Raw genomic sequence first — 27,840 nt, 5'->3', positions numbered from 1 at the left:
AGTCACTACCGTGGGCTTAATTCACTAGAGTTATGATGTGAAGCTCCGACGAAGAGAGGAATCTTTTTCCCAGGAACGTCTCTGAGGGTCTCTGGAGCGGCTGATGGATGTGAGGGAGGATGAGGAGGGTCCTGAGGGAGCAGCTTTCCCATCAGACTCAAGCTGAAGGGTTTTCTCATCACTGTCCCTCTCTGTGTGTTCACTCCTAAAACATCTCTGTTAATGATCTGTGGGTGATCTGTGGTTTTTCACCCACCTGCTCCAGTGCCTTTCCACTGGAGAATCAGCGCCACCTGCTGTTCATCCGCTCTGATGCAACCAGCAACAGTGGGAGGAAACGGGCTTTAATTTATGTTTACTGGGCTTTTGGTGGCCAAACAACACAAACTAATCCATAACTGAGACATGGAAGAGAAAATAACGCTTCGCCTTCATACTCTGGAGAACCGCCTTCCACTGGACTTACATCTGCTAGCATTTTGATCTGATGATGCTGAAATCACAGTTTTTAATTGCTACGATTCCTTCCAAATGTCATGCAAAATGTGAGAAAACTTTTAAAATGTTATAAAAAAGAGAAAAAGTGAAGTTTAGGCATGTTTACATCTACTAGGCCTGTCACAATGACATTGTTACAGAAGTCATTGCGATAATCAATAATATTGTTTGGAACCATTTTCAAGTACTATAATGGTATTGGCATAAATAATTCAACAACTCAAAGATCAATAAACTTTAAATTCTAATGAACATTTAAAACTGACACTGGAAGACATTTTAAATATCCAAACTAAATAAACAAAACAGAAACAATAAATAAAATAGATTATGAACAAAATTTTCCTTAAAGATTCAGCTGGTTGAGATCAAAACAGCAGACTGAAGATTTTTATCATCCAATTTTTTGGAGAGAAAAGAGCAAAATGTTAAATCACTCAAAAGGAGATTATTGAGTTTGTTTTAATTGATCATGTGATTAATTATTATGGCAGGTCAACCTTGACTGGTTTCAACCAGGCAACCCAAAACTTAACTTCATCAAATGTTGACGCTACGCATGTCTGTACCAATCTGGACCACACATTAGAAAACAGAGAGAGGCTTTCAGGACTGTTTCTGTCGTTAAAGTTTTAACTCTGTATCTTCATTTAACTAGAACTCATTAACCTGTGAGAAGCTCACCAAACCTGAGATATAATTAAATGTTTGTAAACTTCTTAATGAGGGCTGGACAATAAATCAATAGCAATAGATATCGCAATGGATCAATAATACGTCTGTAGTCAGTTAAGCTCGGTTGGTGGAATCAACTCATTCATTCTGTGGTTACCTAGCAACTCTCGCACCCTTTGGTTACCTAGCAACGACCTGTTGAGTAACTTTCACAGTAGTTCATAACTATTGCTCATAACTGCTTAAGAATAACAAAACAGCGGCGTGGAGTGAAAACTGGATAAAACAGGGAAGGTAGCGCCACCAGTTTGGAAATACTTCAGATATTTAAAACAAAAAACTAAACAATTATTGATATTCACTGATATGAAATGTTTATATCAAGATACGTTTTTCTGCCATATTCAGCCCTAATCTGAATTTGAGGGTTTTCAAGAAGATTTTCTCCTTCAATTATAAAAATCGTTGGTAGTCGTAGGACAAGAAAGGTTTAGTCTGATGTGATATCAATGAGAAAATGGTGCAGTTGTTCAAAACATCAGCTTTAAACTGTTTTATCTACTCAGTTGTGGGCCAGAACAATGTGCGCTTAAGTTGAAAATGCCACTGTTTCACTTTTTCTCTGTTTGAAATTTTAGAAAGAGAGAAATGAGTGAAGGGCATAGGAGGAGAAAAATGCTGCATGAAATGTGTGCAAGAAGGATTTTTAGAAAATCTGCCAAAGCAGATTGGTTACATGTGTGGCTTTGGAAAATCTCTGGGTGACACAAAACTAATTTAGTTTAGCCTCAGTTGAAGCAAAAGCAAATGAAAACTAAAGGAGTTAAAACCAAGAATCACTCGGTCTGTTTATCTGGGCTGTTGGTCTAGCGGGATTTCTTTTTACCCGTCTCTCTCAGACAACAGCAGTAACTCTGTTTTACAATAAAATGGAAACATGCACAGAGTTTATGTGAAGCCAAAGAATTCACAAACTCCCCACAGACTCTGCTGCAGGCTGCTGGAAAATAGCTTATACACATGCACATATAGAAAACTAAAAGAAACAAGAGAAAACATTAATAGATCATCTCTGGTGGTAAAAGTTCATCTATAAATGCTTAAACAAGTTCTTTATCCAAAAATGTCAAGAGATAAATGCAACAGATAAATGGTTGGATGGATGGATGGATGGATGGATGAATAAACATGAATGTAGATTAGTTGATTGGATGAATGTTTTATTAGTTAATAATTTTAATATTGAGATAATTGTTCCACTAACTATGAGACAGAAAGTAGAGATTTAATGTTGACCTCTGAGTTTGTTGACCTCTGAGTTTGTTGAGCTCTGAGTTCATTGACCTCTGACCCCGTTACAGAACGCTGATGGCAGCAGCAGCCTGTTTAACGTTCTAATGTGTTTCCAGTTTGTGAGGCTGAGTACTACAGCGACTCCACGACGCCTTCAGAGTACGACTCCGACTACAACTCCACCATCGAATACAGCTTCTTCAGTGAGTCCCGCACTCTCAACCGTGTGGTTTCTCCATCTCAAATTGCTTCAACGGACTGATTTTAGGACGTAAATAGCAGCTCAGGTGGAGAAATGAAACCCCTGCTAATGGCTGTTCTAATCCCAGGTAACAGCAGCGTGGAGGAGCTGGAAAAGTTCATCGGTGGGATGATAGAGGTCGACAACGACGAGGAGGAGGAAGTAGAAGAAGAAGAAGAAGTGTCTTTCACTACAGCAGCTACACCCAGGGAAACCACAGAGAGGAGCAAGAAGGAGCGAGGCGGGTCAAGTGGGGGCGATCTTGGTAGCAGCGCCTCTCTTCCTGTTTGTCTGGTAAGAAATCAGTCTGAGTTTTGTTTGGTTCCACTTAAATGTTTTTAAATCACCAAATGTACGTTAATGCACTGGTGTAAAACTAACAACATTTCAGAAAAATATCGTCATCCTATAAACTCGACTACCAGCAAACCAACATAAAAACCATGTAGTCTGGCTAAAAAACCCTCAGAAAAATATTCTGCATATAAAATATTAAAGTAAATTTGTTCACTTTAATGGAAACTGATCTTCTGAACTTTCTGAAGATGCTGATTCTGATTCAAACCTCAGTCTCCACTCGAGCTTTTTGTTTCCTCTCAATAGTTTTTCTTTATTTTCTTGAATCCAGCAGCAAAGACAAACACGAAGCTCAGCAGCAGACGATCCGGATCAAAGCTGCGATCCGTCTGATGTTATTCTTTAAAGTGCTGATTCAGCAGCCGCGTGCAGGTGGCTTCTGTTAACACGGAGAGTCCATCTGCTTTCTGTGAGAGTGGATCCGATCTCTGGCAGCATCAACAAACACAACACTCCTCTGGACCGGCCAAACAAATACAGCCGAGTGGGTTCAGCCCAACACGGAGGATCGGGGCTGAAAAGAACAAGCAGGATGAAGGAGATGGAAACGTTGCTGTTTGTTTTAAGTATAAGTGACCCTGATTGAGTCCGAAGTTCTTCTGGGTTGAATCAGTGTGGGGTTCGGTGTCGTCTCAGGGGAAACGGTTCTCATTGTTCAGCTTAAGAACCGGCATAAACATCTACACGCTGTCGTCTGCACCACAGAGGCAGAAAAATGGAGTTCAGGGACAGTTTTTAAAACCTCAGACCAATTTAATTATACTTTTCCTCTCAACAAAAGACAGAGTTTTGTCTCGTCTAAGTGGTTTTACCTCCTGCAGCCTGTAAATCTGGACTGAAGCAATCATAGAACCATTTCAGTTTTGTATATAGAAGCTGATGAAGACTCAATATAAACCCAGTGTTGATGGGGGTTAAGAATGTGTTTACATACTTTAAAGACATTTCTCACTGCTGCATTTAACTCACAGTTTGAGACATTCCTGAGGCGGCCAGCAGGGGGCAGACTGTGAACATACTGCTGACATTAAAAGTGACATATTACTCTTCCTTATACAGGTCAGGATGTACAAAACATGTTCATTACATCTTTTAATGTCTGATCATTAAAAGATGGTCAGTTATTAACTGATTATTTGGTCAGTCATGATTATTTTGAGCTCATTCAGAATGAGATGTTTTTAGGGCGTCTTGTCACTTTAAATCCAAATAAGTTTCTGTTGGCCACGCCCCCCAACTCCACGTTTACACTGGGACAGGAAGTGGCATTGGTAGAGCTTCCTGCCACCAACAGGAATGCAGAAAGAGGTTTCTGGAAGGAAAGTCAACAACAAAGCACTTGTGTTTTCCACCAGCTTTTGAACAAATCACAGAAAAGTAACCAAACGTGCTGGAACTTTGGTAGGGTTGCTAGGCGACGGGCTGGGCTCGTCTGGGGTTGCTAGGCGACGGCGTAGTCACAAACTTTCGAATGTGACTAAACATTCAGAAGGTTCTTGAAACGGCTCACCCAGCTGGTCCCAAAAACCAGCTGGGTGTGTTTTTAATCGCTTGAACTGATTTTAGAAGCAGTGGAGACACAAATGGAAATACAAAAATGTGCAAAAAGTGACATTTTTACTATAGGTTCTCAGTTAAGTCAGAAAATCTGCAAGTGATGCTCCATTATCCTAATTTAGGGACTCTATACCCACATTTTACTATGTTACTGTATTTGTTGGGCTAAGTTTCCACCTCATGATTGTTTTTGGGTTTTGCTGATGATGCGTTTACTGTCTGCAGGAACTCAGGAAGCTGCTCTGGACGTCGATGATCCTCGTGGTTCTGAACTTTCAGCAGCTGTGACACAAACTGACGGAGGAAACGTAAACGTCCAGGTGAAACACAAACATGAGACGGACACGACAAGCATTGTGCATAAGTTTTTAACCCCCTTTGGTATTTTTAAACAGTTTGATCTGAAACCGGCAAACTTACAGACGTTTTCATCAACTTTCTCCAGTTTAACTTTTTAAATCCTTTTGTGTCCAGTGCTGTAATGGGAAATGAATCACAGGAAAACCAAAGAATAAATGTAAAGGAACAGAAACCCCTAAGACAAGGCCTGTATCCCAGATCGTATCTTAAATGTGATGTGTTTGGGGACAATAACTCAGGAATCATCTTACTAGAGTTAAAACATAACATTTTTCCAATGTTTTTTTCAAATAAAGAAATTGTGGCAAATTTATGAGCTACTTTTCACTCACATTTCAACATGATGAGAACAAAAGAAATTAGGAAATTTAATACTATTGTAAATAAGATCGCATCCTCAAAGTTTTGCTGAATCGTGTTTTTCTGTTTTCATAAGTAGCTGTATTTACATTCTGGTTTTCATCTATTTTTTCCACAACAGAAGAAGAAACATGAATTTCAGATTTAAATGACTCATGACAGACTTTATTTATAGATTATAATTTACCTCTGGAGCTCCAGGATGAATTCATTATGAAGAGCAAATGTGTTCCCACAGTTATTCTGCTTTGTTTCAAAAACTTTTCCAGTCTCCCAAAGGGAAATGCTCTCCCACTCAACATGAAGCAACCCGGAGAGAAGCAGACACTTTAATTCCACAAACATTTCTCTGGAAACAATTAGTTCAAACATCAAAACATAATTTAGCCTTTTAAATGACATTTTCGGCACCAATGGTTAACCTACAAGCTGTATCATATACCTCCCATCATCCACAGGAACTCAGCATTAATTAAAAAATAAACATTTGAACATCGATATCTGCATGAAGCTAAGTCACTGAACCAGAGGAGGTCGTCAGATAACAAAAAGTCACTTTATAGATGAAAAGTCTAAATGACTAAATGTTTCTCTGCATCTAATTAGTTCATGATGGAGTTACCATTTTGAGCAGACAGATTCCCTTTTTGAACAAAAAACGATGCTTTTCTCGACATTTAGAGAAAAAAACTATCAGATTCAAGCTGCTGCATGAAATGAGACTCAAACAAAAGTTTGTCTGCAGCCACGAGAAACGAGACATGTGGCTGATGTTCGATTCAACTCATTATCTCACCTTCCAGCTCAGGTCCTACATCATAAAACGCTGTTATTATGCTGTGATTTATGTTATTAGCTCAAAAGCTAATTAGTTTTTAAGCTAATAACAAAAATAAACTTTTAAAATATGTATTTTTTTGTTATTAGCTTAAAAACGAATTAGTTTTTAATTAGTGAAATTTTTGTTATTGGCTTAAAAACTAAGTAGCTTGTAAGCTAATAACAAAAATCACATCCAAATTATCCATGGAAACGTAGCCTATCTGTGAATTTTTGCACCTTGGGAAGCTAAACTATGTAGATGCAGTACTACTTGATACAATCCAGGAGTTTTTCCTTGGTTCTGATTAGCTGTACCCCAAAATGTGAAGATAAGTAGATGTTAGCATTTGTGGTAGTGCTAAGACGGTTTCACTGAGCGCATTAAGGCATATTTAATTCATTAAAATCTGCAGTTATAGTGGTTTTAAAGGGAATCTCAGGTATTTCAGGTTTAAGAGGCTGTAACTCTAAAACCCTGTAAATACTGGGGTCCACTCAAAATACAGCATGCAAGTAAGACAAGCTAAATATTTCCAGACTAAACAAAATTCAGATCTGGCGATCCTCAACGCTCAGACATCGGTCCGCTAATGTTTAAGATAAATACGGTAACTCGAGCAAGCTAGCGACAGCCATGTCCTCAATTGAGTATTTTTGACAAACTAGTGAACCATATTAGCTTAAGTTTGTGGAAAATACTCAGTGCATGACTCCTTAAGTTCATAAGTTTGTCTAAATGAGGTTGAGCTGCTGTGAACTTGGCTGAAACTCCAGCTGACGGTTTTCTGATGGACTGTTTGTCTCTTCCAGGTCTTGGCGGGTCTGCTGAATCACCTGAAGCGCAGCGGGTTGGGTCCGTTTGAAGTCGGCGGAGGCTGAGCCGCCCTGACTGGTCCAAACATGGCTGCCCTTCGCTCTGATTGGACGCCTGCCAAGCCAGACTCTGAACTCGACTCCAAACAGACTGAACTGCGTCACACCCTGAATCCTTTCAAAGGGAATCCGCCTCATTTTGGGAGCGCAACATTTCCTCTTTGAGGGGACATTTTGAAATTTATTATGGAAATATTTAAAGTATGGATGTCTGCCAGAATTGGCTGCGTTAACTTCCTCTAGAAATGAAATTATAACTAAACAAAATGTCTATTTTTAAGTGAAAACATCTGGAATTTATTTTTAATATAATACCAAATGGAGAACCATTGAGATTATTTTCCTCTAAAATACTTTATTTTACAGTTTTCCATCCAGTTTAACCCCAAACACCACAGTTTCATGATTAAGAACCCAAAGTTATATTTTAATATGCCCCACAAAAATATAAACACTTACAATAAAAGCCTTTGTTGTGGTAAAATGTTCCCATCAAACTGTTTCAAGTGTTAAAAAAGCAAAATGCTGTAGAAAAGGTGCAGCAGAAATGTTCTCAGAGTAATTTCACAAATACGGAAACAAGGTCACTAACATAAAAAAACAGAAAATATCCAAAGAGCTTTTTTAATTGCATCTTAATGTGAATTTTTGTTATGATGTCTTAATTCAGGAGCCAAATGCATCAGACCATAAATACGAGCACAGCAGCAAGAACGTCTGTAGTCGCTGTTTTCCCCTCTCATTATGAAGCTTCGCACACCTGCACAGGTCTGATCTCTAACCTTTCATCTAAATAAAGATTTTCACTTTGTTTGCACTGCAAAAAAAAATAAAAATAAATAAATACATTTACTTTTTAATGAGAGTAAAAAGTAAATGTATTTCTGCAGAATGTGAAATAAAGACACTTGTTTTTTTAATAAAAGTGAGTCGTTTCGTTTGAAGGAGAACCACAGCGCCCTCTACAGTCACTGGAATTATTATTATTGGTTTTAATTTAAATGCTTCAGCTGCTGCTGTGACTGTAAATATCAGTCAGATTAAACAAGAAGCTGCTTTCTTTACTGATTCAGAAAGATTAATGCATGAAAATGTCTCTTATTTTTCATTTTTATTTTCTGCCTGATCAAGTTAACAAGATAAAATCTAAAAACTATTTTTCATTACATTTATTTTATATGGATTATCAATGGGATACATTTTTTTTGCATATGTCCAAGCAGGAGAAATAATAATCAAAGATTTTCTTTTAAAAAGTGGATAAATCTTCCAACCTAAAGCAGAAACCTAAAGGGAAATCGGGTTCAGACTGTTTAGTATGGCTGCAGTTACTTACAGCTTCCATAAATAAAGGCGTCTTATCTTTTCCACTTCATCATTTTGGGTTTAAAATGTTCTGGGAGGTTTTAGATGAATGGTGTGGCCAATCCACACCGTCCCGAAGCACCTTGTTCCTGTTTTTAACTCCAAATTGTGACCAAGGGAAGTAAAACTGAGTAAACGTTGTGGATTAATCTGGCCAAGGTCGCTGCATGACCTCGTTCTGGAGGCTGACGCAGCGATGAGTGACGGCGCCAGAGAAAATATCCAGGATGCCACTTTTATATGTATGTATATATGAAACTGTCATCATGTGAAAAAAATAGTCCAACATCTGGATATCAGAAGTTTCTGAACTTGATTTAGGTTTCAGCTTTAAGTAAAAATATAAACTATATCCCATAGTTAACAGACTTTCTTCATTTCTTGTGGGTAAATTGTGACTTTTAATTTGTACGATTTTTTTTTTCTTTACACTTTTTGTCACTTAAATACCTCTGTATATTCCACCATATTCTGCTCAAGACATTACAGCTAACTATTTTGGTATTAACATCTTCTATGATTTAAATAATAGTCAGCTTTTTGTGATGAGACACTGGCTCACTAACGCTGAGGGTTCCCAACCCTCCTTCCCACCAGGGGCGCCAGCAGGATGTTAACTATCGCTGCACAGGACCCACAAGAGCAGAACCACACAAAACCAGCACAAACCAAACCACACAAATACAGGACTCATGCGAGTAATGTGAACTGCAACAGCAGACCTTTTTAAAAAACATTTTTATACAAATTATGCTAAATAATAAAGACATGAAAGCAAAGCCAACCCTTGTGATCCACGGGAGGAGTAGGATGGAGATTCCCAGGTTCTGGTGGTGTGTCAGACGTCCAGAGGAGGAGAAGGTGAAGCAACAATGGTTGATTAATTTCTCCTCTTTTTGGCAGAGTTCTAACTAGATTTAACCTTTTAACCCTCAGTGTTAGCATGATGCTCAGGAAGAGAGCAGCAGATGTCGCAGTCGGCCAGCCGTGTGACCCGTCAGATCTTCAGTTTGCAAAACCACAAGAAAGCTGTTAAACCGGCGACCACACCAGAACCGCGCACACAGTAAAAAGCTCAGGCGTGATCCAAACGACCACACTTTATTTGGCGCCAAGCCGCCAAATAAAAAAAAATCTGACCAATAACCTTTGGGCTTTGGCGTGCCCTTTGACCCCCACAAACTCACACAGATGTGCGTTACGTACAAGATGTTTTGACACAAAAGATCTTTCTTTCTCCACAATTTCTATAGTATAGAAGGTTAGATAATGAAAACAAATCCAAAACCTGTTGTCTGAAGGAACTTCTACACAATAAAAATTAACCCAAAGTTTCAGGCGGAGGCGGAGCTTCATCCTGGAAGGCGGGGCTAGGTCCACCCAGGTGTTATTCACAGCTGGGTGGTTGCCATGGAGATTAAATGATTTCTCAAACATGCATCAAAGAATCAAAGCAACATGTTCCTGATGAATGAATTAAAAAATAACATGATGTAAAGTTTAAAAAAGTCAATTTGACATAATATTGGCCCTTTGAACAAACATGAAGACATTTTTATAAAACTGGATGTGAGCTGGATTCAATTATTGCTGATCAGACGGTTTTCTATCAACTGAATCAGAAAACTCAGTAAATAAACTTTTTCTATTTAAATCACGTTTTGACATTTTAAACTGATTGTGACTCCCTGCCTGCTTGGAGCCCTGCTGCTTCTCACGCTAACAGTTTATTTCTGGTCTCTGGTACGTTGAAATGTTTGATCGTGATCTGAGGCGTCTTCTAACGAGGAAAAGTCCATCACTGTCAAAATCTGGCAGCAAATGTTGCTTAAAAAGAGAGCAGGAAGTGATGGACGCCTCAGGGCCGAGCGGATATTTCAGTCCAGCAGAAATTTGCACGACAAGAAAAAAAAAAGAAAACATACTGTACCTCGAAAATGTCAGATTTTAATCTGGATTTAATGAGTTTTACAGAACCTGTTTACATTCAGGAGGGAAACGTATGAACGAGCCTTCAGCTCGTTACTAACAAAAATAAAGATTTTATTTCCTAAATTGATGTTAAGGTGCAGTTTTGACCTCCAGACTCAGAAATAAACCATCCAGCAGCTCTGACCAGAGGATGAAAGGTCCGTTTGAAGCTTTTGGTCATCTCTGACCTTCAGTGAAACTCGGCCGTCAGCAGATTAAACATCAGCTTCATTTCCAGACGCAGAAAACGAACCCAAAGTTCCAGCAGCGATGACGGATTCTTCTGATCGAGACGACAGGCGTGATGGCAGCAGCGAACCGACACGTCATCCCAGAGGAAAACAATTCAGATTTTACGTCAACCAGGAGAAATATTTAAAATTCTGCATGAAATTAAAGTCAGCCTTTAATAAAATGAGCCTGTTTCTGTCAGACAATAAAACACCTGATGCAAAAGTAAAACAAAAAATAAAGACATAGAAGCAGAGCTTTATCAAGTAAAAGTACAAGAGAAGGTGAATAAATTATAATAAAATTACTTAATATAAGATTAAATTAAGTCACAGAAGCAGAATATAAAATAAAATTAACTCACATTTTTAAATTAAATTAAATAAAATTAAAATGAAGTAGAGGACAAAATAACATTTTATAAAATTAAAGCAGATGACTCAATGGCTAAAATTTAAGAAAGTTACATAAAAATAAGAAGCAGAAGATAAAATAAAAATAATTAAAGCAGACAAAATTACAATGATAATATAAGATAAAATAAAAAAAGTTAAATGAAATAAAACCTTACAATAAGAGCATCAAATTAAATTCAATTAAACAAGCACAGATAATCAGAAATCCCGACGACAAAAGTTAAATAAAATAAATTAAAATGAAATGGAATATAACTATAAAAGTAACAACATTGCTTATGTATGTAGCAGGTCTCTTTTGTAAATAAGACAGTGAGTTTAAACAAATTTCATTGTCCTTTATATTACCATATAAATAAAGGGTTAATAATAAAATGAGTTAAATAAAATGAAATAAAAAGACTCACAGTAGAAGAACGTGATCTGGTCTAATGAGACCAACAAAGACCTTTTTGAACAAAACGTAAACACTCTGTGTGAAAAAATAATTACTCTAAATTTCAATAAACAATAATCTAGCACCAGCGGGTGAAATTACTTGTGTTTTTTTTTTAAACAAAGACAAAAGACGCTAAAGTCTGACGCTACTCCATTTTTGTTTACATTTTGTGAAGAATCAATGTCATGTTTGAGACGTTTCCTTCAGTGGTTCTGGGTGCAGCGCCCCCACAGGCGAGGAGGGGAACAGGTTTTCCAATTAGTTTTGATCATTTGATGCAGAGTGAAAGCGAACCACAGCAGCTAAAATTGTAACAGATGTTGCCATTTTGTTCCCAAACTGAACCGAATCTACCGGAAAACACAAAGATGTTGGAGTCAGTTATAAACGAGTCAATACTGGAAGAAATCCTGCAAAAAAAAACTAAATCTGGGGCAAAGGTCGAAAAGTATTGACCTGCTTTTTATCGATCTTCAGTGATTGCATATTGATTTGATGTTGAATTGGACGAGTTTGTCTTGTGAAGCATCTTCAGGTGACATTTGGGGGAAATTGTTGTTCTGAGTTGTAATTAGACTGAAACAAATAAACCTGGACAAAGACCCAGTTCATCACATAGATGTTCCCAATAAGCCACTGGAAACCACCTTGTTCCTTCTACTGGATATTTTTCCATTCATTAATAAATGCTTTGCTGAAGGCAAAATAATGACCTGAGCACATCAGAGCAATAGTTATTATAGTTAACTAAAACTAATAAGAAAAATTAATAATTAAACACGAATTAATAATAAATGAGAAAACAACTGAATAGAACTGTAATTAATGGGGAAAAACTATAATATCTGTTTATAAAACTAACTGAAACATACGTAACTTATAGATATAATATCCTTTTTGTGTTTATTAAATATTTATAGCCTTTCAGACTGAAGTGAAATGTATTTTTTCTCCACATAAGCAGTTTACGTCAGCTGCCGGCAAATTACGGCACTCCATAATCCTGGCGTTGATTACGTTAAAATGGCGACGGCAAAAGTTGTTTTATGATAATTAAATCCATTTTGAAAAGTTTGTTAATTATTTAAAAACTAAAATTACTACCACAATTAATTAAAACTGAACTTAATACTTCACTAATAAAAACTAGAAAGCACACTTAAAGCTAAATAAAGAAAATAAAACTAAACTAATAAAAAGTTAAAATCTATTATAACCCTGATCAAATCTTGAGATTATAAACCCAACTCCACATGTAGTCACATAATCTGAATCGTTCTTATTAAGACTAATTGGTTTTAGATCTCAAATGGCTCTTAAAGTTCTCGTTTTATTTATTTTTTAGTAAATCCAGTGCTGCTGCGGTTTGTTGGGTTTCTTCTGCAGCTGCGGCTCATTTTTCTTCTGAAGGCGACACAAGCTGCAGCTGGAGGTCGCAGCGTCCTCTGAATAATCAGCGCGTTGGTGACGTCAACTTCAGCCTCCGCTGTCAGGCGCAGATTTATCTCCGGCTGCTGGTTTTATACTAATTCAGATGAAAAAACTGAACAAAAACAAACAGAAAAACAAACTTTGTCACAGTTTCTCTATACCTGATGTGGATCCACGGCTGGATAAGAAGTGAATATTCTCAAAATACAAATAAATAACCGAATCTAGAAAATTAATTTTGAAGAAAATACTTCCCTACATTCATTATTTCTTAGTTTCTGTTGGCAGTAATTCTCATTAGCCAACAGTGGACGAAATAAAACATTGAAACTTATTTTTCATCTTGAGTTTCTGTTTCCATGGAATCAACCCTGATCTCACAATCCAACATGGCTGCAGTGATAAATCAGCCACAGTTATTTAAACAAAACATAATAGCATAAAGTAATAGCGTGCTTTATGCTATTTAGTACGGAAGAAGAATAGTGCCTCTAAAGAATTTAATTCTGACATCAATCTCAGATTTATTTGGACAATGTCAGGACTGAGATTAAAACGAAAATTAAAAATGACTATAGTGAATTAAAAAAGTCAGAATTTTGACTTTTTTCTCATGATTGTTATTTTTGTTTATTTACTATTAGGTAATTTTAATCTCAAAATTCTTACTTCGCTCTTGCGATACTGACTTTTCCCCAGAATCTTGAGGGAAAAAAAAGACAAAAAAGTTTAGATTAAATTCAGAAAAATTATTTAAAATTTTTTTTTAAATAATTTAATTGTGAAAAAAAGTAACAATTTTGAGACTAAAGTCAATATTCTGAGGAAAAAAATGCACAAAGCAAATTTTGAAATTAAATTTGGGACTTTGTGGAGAAATAAAAGAATTCTGAAATTAAAGTCAAAATTTTGTGAGGAAAAAAAGTAAAAACTCAGAAATTAAAGTTAGAATTCTGAGGAAAAATGTATATATATATATATATATATATATATATATATATATATATATATATATATATATATATATATATATTTATATAATGAAGCCTAGGCGCAAATTCAAACTGGAAGACTCTTTTATCCCCACCGGGACCCGTTAATTGAAGCGACCTGCCCACAATCGTCGACCTATCAATGCCGGACCAAGCCACGTCACGTCCAATCATCGACCAAGTCCCAGCTGATAAGGACCTTCATTCATGGCGTCCTTCGCTCTCCAGCCGAGCTCAACCCACCACCACCCCTTCTCCTCCATTCGCCCGGTCCTGAGGCCCGCACCCTTCTTCAACCTCCACCACCAGTGCCGGGCCCTGGGGGATGACATTCCTAACAGCATCGGGGATGCTCATCCGAAGCCCATCGCTAACGCTGCGATAACCGTTATCCCCAGCCGGGGCCCGAGCGCCAAAGACTTTAAATTCTGTTTGTCAATAAACTCTTCTAATTGTCGTCTTATCTCCGTCTGAGTCTTTCCAGATTGAACTGAGATTGTTGATTAAAATAGAATTAATTTTTTTTAGCAAACTAATTCTTCACCGTGATTTAGAGTTAAAACTCACACCAACATTTCAGTGTTAATCCGTATAAATAATCTCGTCTTCCGGTCATTTTTGATTCATTAGCTGCAGAATCAAACCAAAATAATCTGTACATCTTTAAACTGAAATCCTAAAAAACTTACATGACATGAGAAACTTTTCATTGGGAGTCTTTTATACAAAATAGAGCAAATCAAACTTTTACTTTGAGTTTTCTAACATTTCCCAGATTGTTGTTCAAATCTTTTGCTTTTTTCTCAGGCTCATAACATTTTGTTGGGTTTCCTCACTAAATCTGTTTAGTTTGTTCAATCTGCTGACAGTCATCCAGTTTTCTGTCACTTTTAAAACATTTATCTTTGAAAGTGAAAGTCACAAATCGCTGCTGCAGAAATGCAGATTCAAGATGTTATTTCCCATTTAATCTAGAGTGAACTCCCCGTGTTCAATGCTGTTATTGTTGCCTTAAGCTGAATGGTTTTGGTTCGTCTTTCTCTGGACTCGCCGTCGGATGTGGAGCGGCTGAGATAGGAGCTGCTATGACATTTAGCTGTTAATGAAAGCCGAGATGAAAGCAGAGACCGGAGCAGTCGAGCTGCAGGTCGCAGCACGATGCAAATCAGACGAAGGAAAGGGCACAAAGCTTTTCCTCCTGCGTCATTATTAAGCTCAGAGCTGACCCGAGGGCAGCCGGATCGAACCAGCTGCTATTAGCAGGGCTGCAGGATGCGACTTTATCGATACGCAGCATTCGGATGATTAACAGAAACTCCTGAGGCTGCTGACCTTTGACCTGCTGCCTTTGTTTAATGAGCAGGTGGAGACAGAGGGATTTCTCTGGTTGTTTCCAGGTATTAGACCGATCCCTCAGAGGATTACTACAGCTTTTAATTAATCTTTTCAACCCTTTTTCACAAACAAAAAACGTATTTGTGTTTAATTGTGGTCTAGAAACATTTAAAGTGACAAAATAACGTCAATAATTATTGACGTCATTTCACCAGCAGTTGGCTGGTGAAATGACCAGTTCAGAGCTGGTGAAATGACACGTAAAACAGCAAAGCATAAAAAACAACTACAAGAAGCAAAGCATTGTGATGAACAAATAGATCGAGAAAATAAAAGATATAAAACTGATCGCCACGGACAGAAAATAAACAAAAGATTACAAATAAAAGCAACACTAGCAGCAAAAAACATAAATTATAATTAACTAATTTATAATTACAGAAACCAAGTAGGAACAGAAATAAGACAGATTAATTCTCACCCAAAAAAAAGAAGAAAGACATAAAGGACACAAAATAATCAAAAACTAAAATAAATACTCTTAGAAAGCTTCTGGTTGAGTTTCTAGTAAAAATATCTTAATAAACTTTAAATAAGACAAAACTAAACAACTTTTCAGTAAAATAAGAGCTTGTTTAAAGTAAATAACTCCTTAGTATTAATAAAGAATTTTGTTCCACTGGCAAGGGGTGTTGAGCCTGTTACCTAGCAACCCCAGCCACGCCCAGCCTGTTACCTAGCAACCCAGTTCTAGTTCCACTGGCAGATTATTTCACTTATAAAAGGACATTTTTCCCATGTTATAAATTAAATAAACTGCCTGTGGAACTAGCATTTGTTTTTATCAATAACTACTAAATTATTCACTTAAACAAGCTTCTATATTTTGTTGAAAAATCACTTGTAGGTTAATTTTGATTTATTTAAAGTGAAGTAAGATATTTACACAAGAAACTAGGCAGAAATACTTGGTAATATTTTGTGTTTTTGCAGTGTGTGATTAAACTTTTCAGCAACAAACACTTAAAAAAATTTTTTTTAAAGCCTGGTGAAGGAACTATGATGCTGTGGGCTTGTTTTTGGAGAACAGTGAGAGCTTTAAAATACCAGAACATTCTCAATAAAACTCAGGTGGCCTCCACATCACATGAACAAATCAACACAGAAATGTTTCAGCTGAGCCATTTCTGCTGGTTCTCGTCATCAGCTGACCTTTGACCTCCACATATACATCAGATCAAGATGTTTAATAGTAACTCAGAAAAGCTGCAGACCATCAATCACAGGACAACACAGGGTCACGGTTTATCTGATGAGCCGAATACATGAATAATCTGAGTGAGGAGCAGCAGAGGAGGAAGAGGAGGAGGAAGAGGAAGAAGAGGAGGAGGAAGAGGCGGTATAAATAAAGGAGCAGGAGAAGCTGGAGCTCACGCAGAAAACTTGAAGACAAAACACCGTATAACCACAGCGGAGCCGCAGACGAACATTTTTCTCATCAGATTTTAATTATTTTCCACATTTAAAGTAAATTCCTGCCTTATTTGAAAGTTTGGTAGTTTGAAGGTTTTCATTTCAGTTTTTGATTTTTTTTTAGGTGTTCTAACTCTGGAGATGGAGAGCCTGCGAGCGGTCGTCTACCTGTCCATCTTCCTCTCAGTGATGTCATCCGTTTGTCAGGGTGAAAGGTCAACTGAGGGTCAGCTGCCGTCGGCACCGGATGAGCCGACCTTTGGATTTGAACTGGTGAGTGTTTCGCTCAGGAGGTTTTATAAAGGTTGGGAAAATGTGCATCAAAGTTGAATAAAGTTGTTTTAGTAGAAAAAGTCAAATTCACTGATACATATTTTTAATATAATAAAATATAAGTAAATATCGAAAGCTCCAGTTTATTGTAGCAAAGCTTTTTAAAGTAAATAATCAAGCTGCATGTGATATTTGTTGCAACATCTACATAAATATAGCATTTATGAAAACATTCAAACTTATTCTGAGTAAAATTATGTTAAAATTATTGCTTATTTATTATATTTAAATATTGAAACACATAAAATAATGTATGTTTAAGTTCAAACTACATAAGAATCTGTAAAATGTTTCTAAATAATCAGCTGTCATATGTACAAGTTAAAATATATGAAAGAGAAAATGGAGGATTCTGTTGCTCCATTGAAAAATTGAGGTAAATATAAATAAAATGAATATAATTAAAGTAAATAACTGTGACAAAATTGTGAAACAGTGACTTTCGATCAAATAAGTAAACATGGTATAAATAAATAGTCAATAATAAATAAATATTTGTATGAACTTAGTGACAGAATTTGAAATTGGTGCTAAATATTTGATTATTTCAGGATATCAGGAGATTTAGACTAAAAACACAATTAACTTATTTTATGTTCAATAAGTTAAACTGAATTAAAGATCATAAAGATTCAGACCAAGATTTAAAACTGATGGTTTATTAGTTTCAGAAATGTTTATTCAATCCTGATGATAAGGCCAGGAAATGTTATTAAACGGTCATGGTGGTGCGTTCGGATGACGCAGGAAAACTCAGAGACACTGAGAGGAAAACAAAATCCCATTATGGTTTGGTCTATTTTATTCTGGTTATCATTTATAGGGAAAATGCGTCTTTCTGTGGTTTGTTTTATATAAACTGCTCACTATTTCACTCACACATTTTCTTTATTTGTTTATGTTACATTTTCTAAACCTACTGAAAATAACTTCAGGTAGATAAAACAAAAGTTAGATAAATTAACTATACTTTTTGTGTTAGTTTGACAAAATACATATACTTTCAGTTATATTAATTTTCTTTAGTTTTTTTTTTTTTTTGCTCAACTTAAACAAATCGTTTTATTTTACTACAATTTGCTATCAAGTCTCTTAAATCAACTAATATTCTTCAAGCTCCATTAACTAAATTCAAATATCAACTGATTCTACAGAAATGGATTCATTAGGTTTAATGCATATTTATCTTCTTTATTTAACACCATAGAAGAATATCAATTGACAAACAAGAACAAACTTTCACTTTTAAAGTGCGTCATATTTGGAAAAGTTAAGCCTTAGCAAGATCAAAGAAATATTAATCCTAAAGGGATGGAAATGGTAGATTTAATGTTTGTATAATAAAATAAAATCTTTCAAACAAACTGTTCATGATTTACTCTTGAGTTTTAGCCATTACAACCAGCCTCTTGTAGTTTGAGTTATTAGTTAGCTCGCTAGTAGTTACCTCAAATTGTTGCTAGATGGTTATAAGCTAACAGTTTATTAAGCAAACTGTCGGCTCCAGCAGTCAGCAGGGAGTCAGTTATTAGTTTAAAACACCTGCTAACTAGCTAAGTTTCCATTTTTAAGTCATGGAGGTGGTAGTTAGCTTAGGTAACTGCTTAATAAATTAGCTGCTAACAAGCTAACAAACTGTCAACTTTAGCTTGAGATAACTGCTAATTCTGGTGATTTGTCAGTTGGCTCAATAGTAGCTAAACTAACTTGTAATTCAAGAATATAACTGTTTGCATGCTAAGTGTTAGCAGTTGGCTTGAGCTAAATAACTTGGACAGGAAGAATTACAATCAATCAATCAATCAATCAATCAATCGATCAATCAATTAAATTTATTCATATAGCACATTTCAGCAACCTGGCAGTTCAAAGTGCTTTACATCATAAAAAGACAATTTTCTGTCAGTATTTGGCCTAAAGTAACTTCTAATTTAAACACGTAACTGTGAGTTTGTTAGCAGTTAATCATTGCTGAAACAAACTACAAACTCTAGCAGTTGGCTAAGTGTTAGCAGTTAAATTGAGCTAACTGCTAGCACTGGCATACTGGTTAGCATAGGCTAAATGTTAAGCTGTTAACAGTTCTGGCAAATAAATGCTAAGTAATAGTTACAATTTTAACATGTAAGTTTCCAGCAGTTAAGCTAACTACCAACTCCAGCTCTTAGAAAATGAAAATGAGATAGGTAGCGGTTAACTACTACCACTACTACTACTACTACTACTACTACTACTACTAACTGTAGTATTTAATTACACACCTTAAAACTAGCACGATTTTTGTGTTACTAAGTTGGAAAATAAATATAAATTGTCCAAAAGAAACATAATATAAAGAAATATAACAAAATAAAGCAGAAATTCTCATCTAATCTTACAGTTTTTGACAATAAATGACTGTAAAAGCCTCCATTAGCAGAGTTATCCTGCCAACAGACTCACTCTGAGCTGCCATGTGGTCAGAAACCGCCAGGCTGCAGGTGTGAACGTCTTATTTGTGTGAACGTCTTATTTGTGTGTGAACGTCTTATTTGTGTGAACGTCTTATTTGTGTGAACGTCTTATTTGTGTGAACGTCTTATTTGTGTGAACGTCTTATTTGTGTCGCTGACAGCGTGTTTGTGTCTCGTTTGCGTGAGCAGGCTGAAGCTCTGCAGGGTCTCCTGGACGAAGCTGACAGCAGAGTCGGCCTCTCTGTGGAGAAGAAGGCCAGCGTCATCCCCAGGGTGAGAACATGACTGACGGCTTTCAAACCTCACACGGCAGCTGCTGCCACCAACATTAGCATCACTGAGCACGACTGTTGGTTCATTTTACAACCAAGACTTTGTTTGATGTTATTTTCTGAGGTGAAAAATCTGATTTTATTCATCAGAATATCAATCACATTTATTCGTGCAGCACATTTCAGCATCCAGTTGGTTCAAAGTTCATGAATACACAAATACAAAAAGTCACAAAAAACACAGATTTGAGAACAAATATTACATTTACATGAAAAACATGAGTACATATCATATTATGTATGTTGGCCAATATAGTAAAAAAGTCTCAAAACAATTCAGATTTTTTATAAACTTAAAAGGCTTGATGACTTTGCCTAAAAGAATAATTTCCCCTTTAGTTTTGGTCTGTTGGTCTAATTAATGTTTAAAAGGAAATCCAGTGAATTGTCGAATTAATTTTTCCTTCTAACAATGTCTGCAATCTGTTTGCAGCAAACACTAAAAACACAGGAAATCATTGTGATTCAATTAACTCAATAAAATGTCAACTTAGTTTTAAAAATGCTAGTAAATATAAGAGTAAACCTGAAAGCAAATAAAGAAGATAAATCCTAAATCATTAGGTAAAAACAGGATAAATCTGTAGCATTTTTAATATTTTCATGTAATTCTTGTTGAAAATAGTGAGTAGTTGATATTTTTATTTATTGAATCGTATTTTAATGTCTCTGCCTCAGATTAAAAATCCTCAGATTAAAGGAGTAATTTGTTACTGGAACAAGTTGCCTTCTGTAATTAAGTTAATTATTGATTAATTTTAAAAACAACCTTAAATAAATAATCAAATAAAACTGAATTGATGTAATGAGGAAATTTAGTGAAGATTGTTATTCACAACATTAATTTGGTTTAACAAAGTGAATTTTGTGTTTTCAGGTATTTTGTTATAATTTCTGTAAAATAATAAAATTACTGAGGCGGCTGATTTGAATTTTGTGATTTGGTTTAGTTTTTGTGTCTCTTATGGTATTTCATTATGTTTTTTTGTAAAAATATAAATTTATTGCATAAGGAAGAATCACCTCCACTGTGGTGCAGACTAATGAGGATCAATAGATAAATACAATTAAATTAAAATAAATTAAATGAGATTAGATTAAACTACATTAGAATAAAATAAAACCAAATTAAATTAAACTAAAGTAAATTCAATCCAATTAAACCAAATTTAAATAAATTCAACCAGATTAGATTAAATTAAAATACAACTGTAATAAACAAAATTAAATAAAATTAAACTAAATTAAATCTAATTAAATCAGATTAGATTAAAATTATATTAAATCAGATCAAATTAAAGTAAATTCAATTAAAATAAATTGAAATAAAAAATTAAATTAAATGAAATTAAATAAAATTAAATCAGATTAGATTGAAATTTTATTAAATCAAATTAGATTAAATAAAATTACATTAAATTGAAATAAATTAAATGAGATTAGATTAAACTACATCAGAATAAAATAAAACCAAATTAAATTAAAGTAAATTCAATTCAATTAAAATAAATGAAACTAGATTAGATTAAATTAAAATACAACTATAATAAACAAAATTAAATAAAATTAAACTAAATTAAATAAACATTAAATCAGATTAGATTAAATCAGATTGAATTAATCCTGCTGTGTGTCCTGTCAGTGTGATGTGGGCGAGCGCTGTGCGATGAAACACGGACCTCGGATCGGCCGGCTCTGCGACTGCCTGAGAGGAACGGCCTGCAACACCTTCTTCCTGCGCTGCTACTGATCGTCACTTTTATCCTGTGAGGAGGTGAAATCTAATCGTTAATCTATAATCGGGTCAAACAGAACCGGTCCTCACAGATAGAAGTACGCGCCGACACTCTCTCCTGTTCGTCTCAGTGTTTTTGTTTTAAAGTTTCTGTCTGTAATTCAGATTCATTTGTTTTTGTTAGTAAAGATTTTTCACAAAGCTGCGTTATGGAAATGATTTTATGATTTTCTTATGTAATTTGTCAAACAAACTTTTGTCGTCAGATAAATTTTAAATATTTCTGTAACATAAATGTGGATTATTGTATTCATTCTTAAAGCTGTAAACATTTAGTTCAGGTTGTTTGTCTTTCTGTTTGTTGTCAATTATTTTTAAAGTATCTGAAATTCAATGTTTACTTTAAGTATATTGTGTGTTTTCTGGTATATAAAGTTATTTGAAACAGATGTTATAGATATTCTTTATCTGCCTATTTGTATATTTTTGTCTGTGAACCTTTATCTTTTTTGCAATTAAATAAATGGTGGTGTACCACAGAGCTCAGTACAAAGACCTCTGCTTTTCTTCACCGTTTTGTGTCGCATTAAAATGTAATTTAAATTTACATGCAGATGAAGCTCTGCTGGATGGTTGTTTATTGGTGTTAGGAAACAATACTGAAGAAAAATAAAACACAAATGGATTCTGCATTTAAACTCCTTATTTATTCCACTAAAGTTAAGAGAAAAAGGAACATAAAACAGATTTAACTCCTAAGGAACTGCAAATGTAACATATGGCAGCTTTGAATAAGAAAAATATGCATCATTACCCTTTATAAACATGGCTGAAATCCAGACAATGTGGTTTTTACAATATTAACAAAAAATGTGTTTGAAAAAAATTATTAAATCCAACAAGTTAGTGAAGCACAACTTTCATGTTTCAATACGTAACACAACACCCAATAATAAAGCAGTGATAAAATCTTCTGTTTATTTTTGCATTCAATAATCCATATTTATTTAGGAATATTGTCATGGATCAACAGATTGAGACCAACAGAATGGTGAAACATGCAGACATTTCTTTACCCAGTGGGTCTGCAACGAGACAAAATGGTGGATTGTAAGTTCTGCTCCGGATCTGAGCAGCTTTGTTACTTTACTTCATGTAGCAGGTCAAACAAATTTTGTACATTAACTCTTTCTCGTAAAAACACCTAGAGAGTAAAAAATGTTTTTCCAAACATTTTGAGGTTTCCGTTGACCTTTTCCTGAGTGATATTTCAAAATCAATAATGGAAGTGTAATCAGCTTCTCTTCTCCCAAAAGCATTAGCTTGAAATTACAAGTTTTGTTGTGTGAAAACTAACAGTGATTTGTAGAGTTTGATTAAAACATCCACTGGAAATATGTAGAAAAGTGAGACTTTCAGCTGCTTCCATTCATTCCGCTTCACAAATTGGGGACAACAGGAGAGAAATCTGAAGCTTCTGTTAAGAACATTTAATTTTCCTTTCTAGTAAGACATTTACTATTGTGCTAAAGAAATCCAACTATGGTTGACTTTTCTCACTGCAAAACACAAAATCTTACCAACGTATTTTTGATCTAGTTTCTTGTGCAAATATTTTAGTGCACTTGAAATAAGACAAAACTGACTCACAAGCAACTTTTCAGCAATGTATAACTCCTTAGTATTGATGAAAAAGTTCTAGTTTCATTGGCAGATTATTCCACTTACAACAAAACATGTTCTCACATTACAAGTGAAATAATCTGCCAATAAAACTAGAACATTTTTTATATAGATATTTTTGCTGAAAAGTTACTTGTAAGTTAGTCGTATTTCAAATGTACTAAGAGATTTTTGCTAGACACTAGATCAAAATACTTGGTAAAATTTTTAGTTTTTACATTCCTAGAATAAACTTGCTTTGTAATTTTCCTCTCTGTGCATGTTTGTGTTTTTTGCTTCCTGTCTAGTGAGAAATATTCACCTCCAGCTGAGTTTCCATTACCTGAATCGTCCAATCACAGCGGGCCAGGTCTGACTAAGTAAACCTTTAACATGTCATTCAGGCGGGCGTAGATTTATCAGCCAGAATCAGGAACAGGATGGCATTTAGCTCCCAGCTTCCAGCCCTCAAAGATAAGATGGAGTAATTACTGGATCCAGCATCTGCAGCGCTGCTAGAGCTGCAATAGGAAGCAGGCCGATGCTGACACACATTCACACATTCAGGGCATTTCAAAGGTTTTCACACCCATTGTTATTACTGCAAATGTCAATGTATTGTAATTTTTATTTGATAAACCAACACAAAGTTAGCATAATTTTAAAAATATTTCAATGTATTTGGTTATTTTAATGAAATAATCCAAAGAGTACCTAGCATCTGGTTTAGCTCCACTGAGTCAAAGTTTTCACTACATTCCCTTAATATGTTTTTTTTTTTACCAGCTTCCACATCAAGAAACGAAAGTTTTGCGGATTCATGTTTGCAGACTAGATCCAGCTCAGTCAGATTAATAGACGTCTCCTAACATTAGATTTAAAGCATTACTTGTTTCAGAACTGGACTTTGACTGGGCCAAAGGAGGTTGGTTCTCAGTCTTTAATCGTTTGCGGCTTCTAACCGGATTTCCTGCAGTACTGTACAACATCCTTCTGATATAAACTGAATAGCATCCAGATGTTTTCACGTATTTTTTTTCTTTTTAGAAATTGTATCAGCTGGATCCGTGACTACAGGCGGAAATTGGCACTTAGGGCTGTAACCTGCTGCAGTGGTTAATACTGTCCCTGTTTTAAATAAAATAAATCATAAATCTGTACTTAGCTCTAGTCATCTTCCTGCTGATGAAAAGCTCCCCAACAGCATGATGATCCCACCACCATTTTCCACCACATGGATCTTAGTTTTCAGAGAAGTAGCCGTAGTTTTCCTCCATACATACTGTTGACTGCAGGTAAAAGAAAAGTTCTGGTAAAAAAAGACCAGAACACCTTAATCTTTCACCTTTGTTGTGCTCTCTACATGCTTTGAGGCAGCTTATAAAGGTGACTTCTTGTGGTGGTTTTCGTCATTGATTTACCTCCTTAAAAAAGACTTAAAAGTAGCTTAAAAACATTACATTAACTCAAATGTTCGCAATATAAAGCTCCGGTTTATTTCACATTAGAAATGCGTTCCACAGTTTTGTTCTTGGCACAAACATGAAGTAAAACTGATGAACTTGGAACGATGCGATGCTTCAACAAATAGCACATCAGTGATTTCACACAGAGAAGGCAATGATCTGGTGCAAGTCAATGCACTGAATCATCGGGGCCCAACAAAGCTCATGATTCAGTACAGCTTATTGAATCATGTTTTAGTCTAAAATAACTTTTTATTCTAATTTGATAAATTAGGATGAAGCTAAGCTATGAATTGAAACTGAATGAGAAAAACTTTCACAAGAAGGAATTGCATCCTAATTCCTGTATGTTTAATGTCCAGTTTGAGGGAACATCTGTCATCTTCCAGTTCTACAGAGTCCAGCTAACAATTTAATTATGTGATAAGGGTGTTAAAAAAAGTACCTTAGCTGAAGGACTGGAGTTTCATATCCCTGATCGAGATTTAATTTTTTTAAAACTCACTACATCCAAATACCAAAAAAGTTGAATTTTTTTATGAACATCAATAAATCCATGCCACTTTAATAAAGTCCCCACAGCCAGTGGTTTTGCTTCTTTCTACAATGTTAAAGCAAATTTTTTTTAGGTTTTTTACCTTTTAAATAGTCTCATCTCCTGCTTCGAACACATTTAAGGTAATTTTTTTAGTAATCAGACAGCAGAGCACAACGGTTCCTGTCCTTCATGAATTCTCATGTGAGAATTTAAATATAAGGTTTTGCTGAATCCTTGACCACAAACGGAACAACTAAAGGCTTTTTCTCCGCTGTGAACTCGTGTGTGGTTCACAAAATCCTGTTTCCTCCTAAAAGCTGCTGCACAGACAGAGCAGTTGAAAGGTTTTTCTCCTGTGTGGATTCTTGTGTGCTCCATCAGAGCGTTCTTCCATTTAAAAGCAGCCTTGCACACGGTGCAGGTGTAAGGTTTCTCCCCTGTGTGACTCCTCATATGACGGTTCAAACCCGCGTTGTGTCGATAACTCTGACTGCATATGGAGCAGATGAAAGGTTTCTCACCCGTGTGGGTTCTCATGTGCTGCTTTAGAGTATATTTTCTTTTGAAGGATGCATCACACAGGGTGCAGCCGTAGGGTCTCTCTCCCGTATGAATTCTCATGTGTTCCACATAGGAATTCTTCCATGTGAATGTTGCGTTACAGACGGCACAACTGAAGGGTTTTTCCCCCGTGTGGATCCTCGTGTGCTCCAGGAAAGTGTTTTTCCATCTGAAGGTGGCCTTACAGAAGGAGCAGGTGTATGGTTTTCCCCCTGTGTGGCTCCTCATGTGGCGGCTCAGTCCCACACTGTGTCGGTAGCTTTGGCCACAGATGGAGCAGCTAAATGGTTTCTCGCCTGTGTGGGTTCTCAGGTGTTGCACTAAAGTATACTTTCTTTTAAAAGTCGCATCACAAAAAGAGCAGCTGAAGGGTCTCCCTCCTGTGTGGACTTTTCTGTGTCTCAACAGACGTTCCCTGCGGCTGAACGCTTTCCCGCAATCACTACAAGTGTGTAGTTTATACTCGATGTCACAGAATATATCACCTGACTTTAAACTTGGCTGTGGTTCACCGCTCTCCTCCCAGTTTCCATCGCTGACATCCGTCTCTGAAGAACCAGAACTTTTTTCTTCATGATCTGATTCTGAACATTCATCTGGTTCTGGTCCCATAAAGTCTCCATTCTCTTCAGTCAGGGTTTGATGAAGCTTTGTAGACTCAGATTTCTCTTCATCCTCTTCACTCTTGACGGTATTAAATTGGAACTCAAAAATCTCAGCTTCCTCCTGCTCTTCTTTAATCTGTGGGTGGTTCTGGTCATCCTGGTCCAGTTTGGGACTGTGGGCCTGCTCCTCTTTGATTACTTTCAGCTGCTGGACGTCTGCAGGAAACAAAACAGATCACAAAAGCGCCTCAGCGTTAAGTATATACACCTGGTTTAAATACAACGTATTTAACACTCACTGTGGTACCAAGCAACAAAATGAGAAAAGCACATATTGAATACATCTAGAACAGAAGTGAACATAAAATAAATGTAAACCTCCTGAATTGAAACGGGATCTTTTTTATGCTTGTGCCTTACTAAAATATTCACATTTTATTCCATCCAGCCAATCAATGTATTTATTTGGAATCATACAGTCAGACAGTTCTGTCTTTTTCCTTTCATTTTTTGCAAATAAGGAAAACAGGGCGGGGGAAACAGAAAAATCAGTGCATTGAATGCACTGATTTCTGTTGGTTTATTTGTTAAAAATCATAATAACTACACTAAAGTTAGACATTGTCAGCTGACAAACTGGAAAAGTTAAAGACATAAATACTTTTGGACGGCAGTGCATGTATACAAAATTATATTTTTGCCAATTGTTCCCACATTAGATATCTGAATGATTCATTATCCCATTTATGTTAAATTCCCACATTTTTAATACACTGATATGTTTAATGTTTCTTCTGAAAACAAACATAAATAAAAACTCAAGTTTATGCCACTACCTCCCATATTATGTTCATAAATAATATCCAAACTGAAAGTGATTTAACTTCAATTTTAAAAAAAAACCTATGATTACCGTTAGCTTTGGTTGATTCAACGGAGGGTTTTAATCTCAGGTCCTCCAGCGATGACATTTTAGCTGCTACTTCAGACACAAACACACCCAGCCTGCTCCCGTCAATCCGTTTCTCTCCTTCGGTTATTTATCTTCATCATCCTGACTGCTTCAAGCTAACAGATGGTCAAGCTAACGTCGGCAGCTAAGCAGCCTAACTGACGCTAAATCAGGAGAAAAAAATATTTTAAAAACAATATGAGTAAAACGTGACAATCAAAACACGATGATATACTGTAGGTACCTACTCAGTGGGAACACAACGATAACTAAGGGATAATAGAGCAACCGTCAATTCACTGCTTAGAGTGAACCACTTCCGGTGATGCACCACTATACATCCTGGTGGCCTTCAAACTAAAAGCCTCAAATCCACAGACCTATTCACTAAATTAGATTATTTAAAAATGAATTTATTTCAGGAAGTCCAGAAAGAAAATTATATAGATTTATTAGACAAAATCACAACAACATTTAATTTCCCTTTGGGATTCTCTACAATTTGAACACGGTG

The 27,840-nt window shown here is 35.9% G+C and overlaps 2 protein-coding genes and 1 long non-coding RNA gene across 5 annotated transcripts; 1 reads left to right on the top strand and 2 right to left on the bottom strand.

Annotated features, from left to right (window-relative positions):
* Positions 1–2,404: 2,404 nt before the first annotated feature.
* LOC114156540 (uncharacterized) lies at positions 2,405–2,613 on the bottom strand. The gene is made up of 2 exons (XR_003597960.1): positions 2,518–2,613; positions 2,405–2,485 (listed from the first exon to the last, which is right to left on the bottom strand). It is a non-coding gene; the product is annotated as an uncharacterized LOC114156540 (long non-coding RNA).
* Positions 2,614–16,640: 14,027 nt separating this feature from the next.
* cart4 (cocaine- and amphetamine-regulated transcript 4) lies at positions 16,641–22,088 on the top strand. Its single transcript, XM_028037225.1, has 4 exons — positions 16,641–16,743; positions 16,814–16,962; positions 19,665–19,748; positions 21,450–22,088. Exons 2-4 carry the CDS (start codon positions 16,831–16,833, stop codon positions 21,555–21,557), a joined length of 324 nt encoding a protein of 107 aa, XP_027893026.1. The 5' UTR covers positions 16,641–16,743; positions 16,814–16,830; the 3' UTR covers positions 21,558–22,088.
* Positions 22,089–22,234: 146 nt separating this feature from the next.
* LOC114156661 (zinc finger protein 37 homolog) lies at positions 22,235–27,647 on the bottom strand. Of its 3 annotated transcripts, none has more exons than XR_003597989.1 (3): positions 27,288–27,647; positions 23,548–26,590; positions 22,235–22,627 (listed from the first exon to the last, which is right to left on the bottom strand). XR_003597989.1 is itself a non-coding variant. In XM_028037224.1 (3 exons), exons 1-3 carry the CDS (start codon positions 27,343–27,345, stop codon positions 24,453–24,455), a joined length of 960 nt encoding a protein of 319 aa, XP_027893025.1. In that variant the 5' UTR covers positions 27,346–27,647; the 3' UTR covers positions 23,947–24,452. The 3 variants fall into 3 exon arrangements, 1 of the variants encoding a protein (XP_027893025.1); XR_003597990.1 differs by lacking the exon at positions 22,235–22,627 and having other exon boundaries at positions 23,947–24,493; positions 25,309–26,590; XM_028037224.1 differs by lacking the exon at positions 22,235–22,627 and having other exon boundaries at positions 23,947–24,493; positions 25,730–26,590.
* Positions 27,648–27,840: the final 193 nt, after the last annotated feature.

This window comes from Xiphophorus couchianus, chromosome 13, assembly GCF_001444195.1.
Source record: "Xiphophorus couchianus chromosome 13, X_couchianus-1.0, whole genome shotgun sequence".
In the NCBI taxonomy this organism is placed as follows: Eukaryota; Metazoa; Chordata; class Actinopteri; order Cyprinodontiformes; family Poeciliidae; genus Xiphophorus; species Xiphophorus couchianus.
This window is presented reverse-complemented; position numbering and strand designations above follow the sequence as displayed.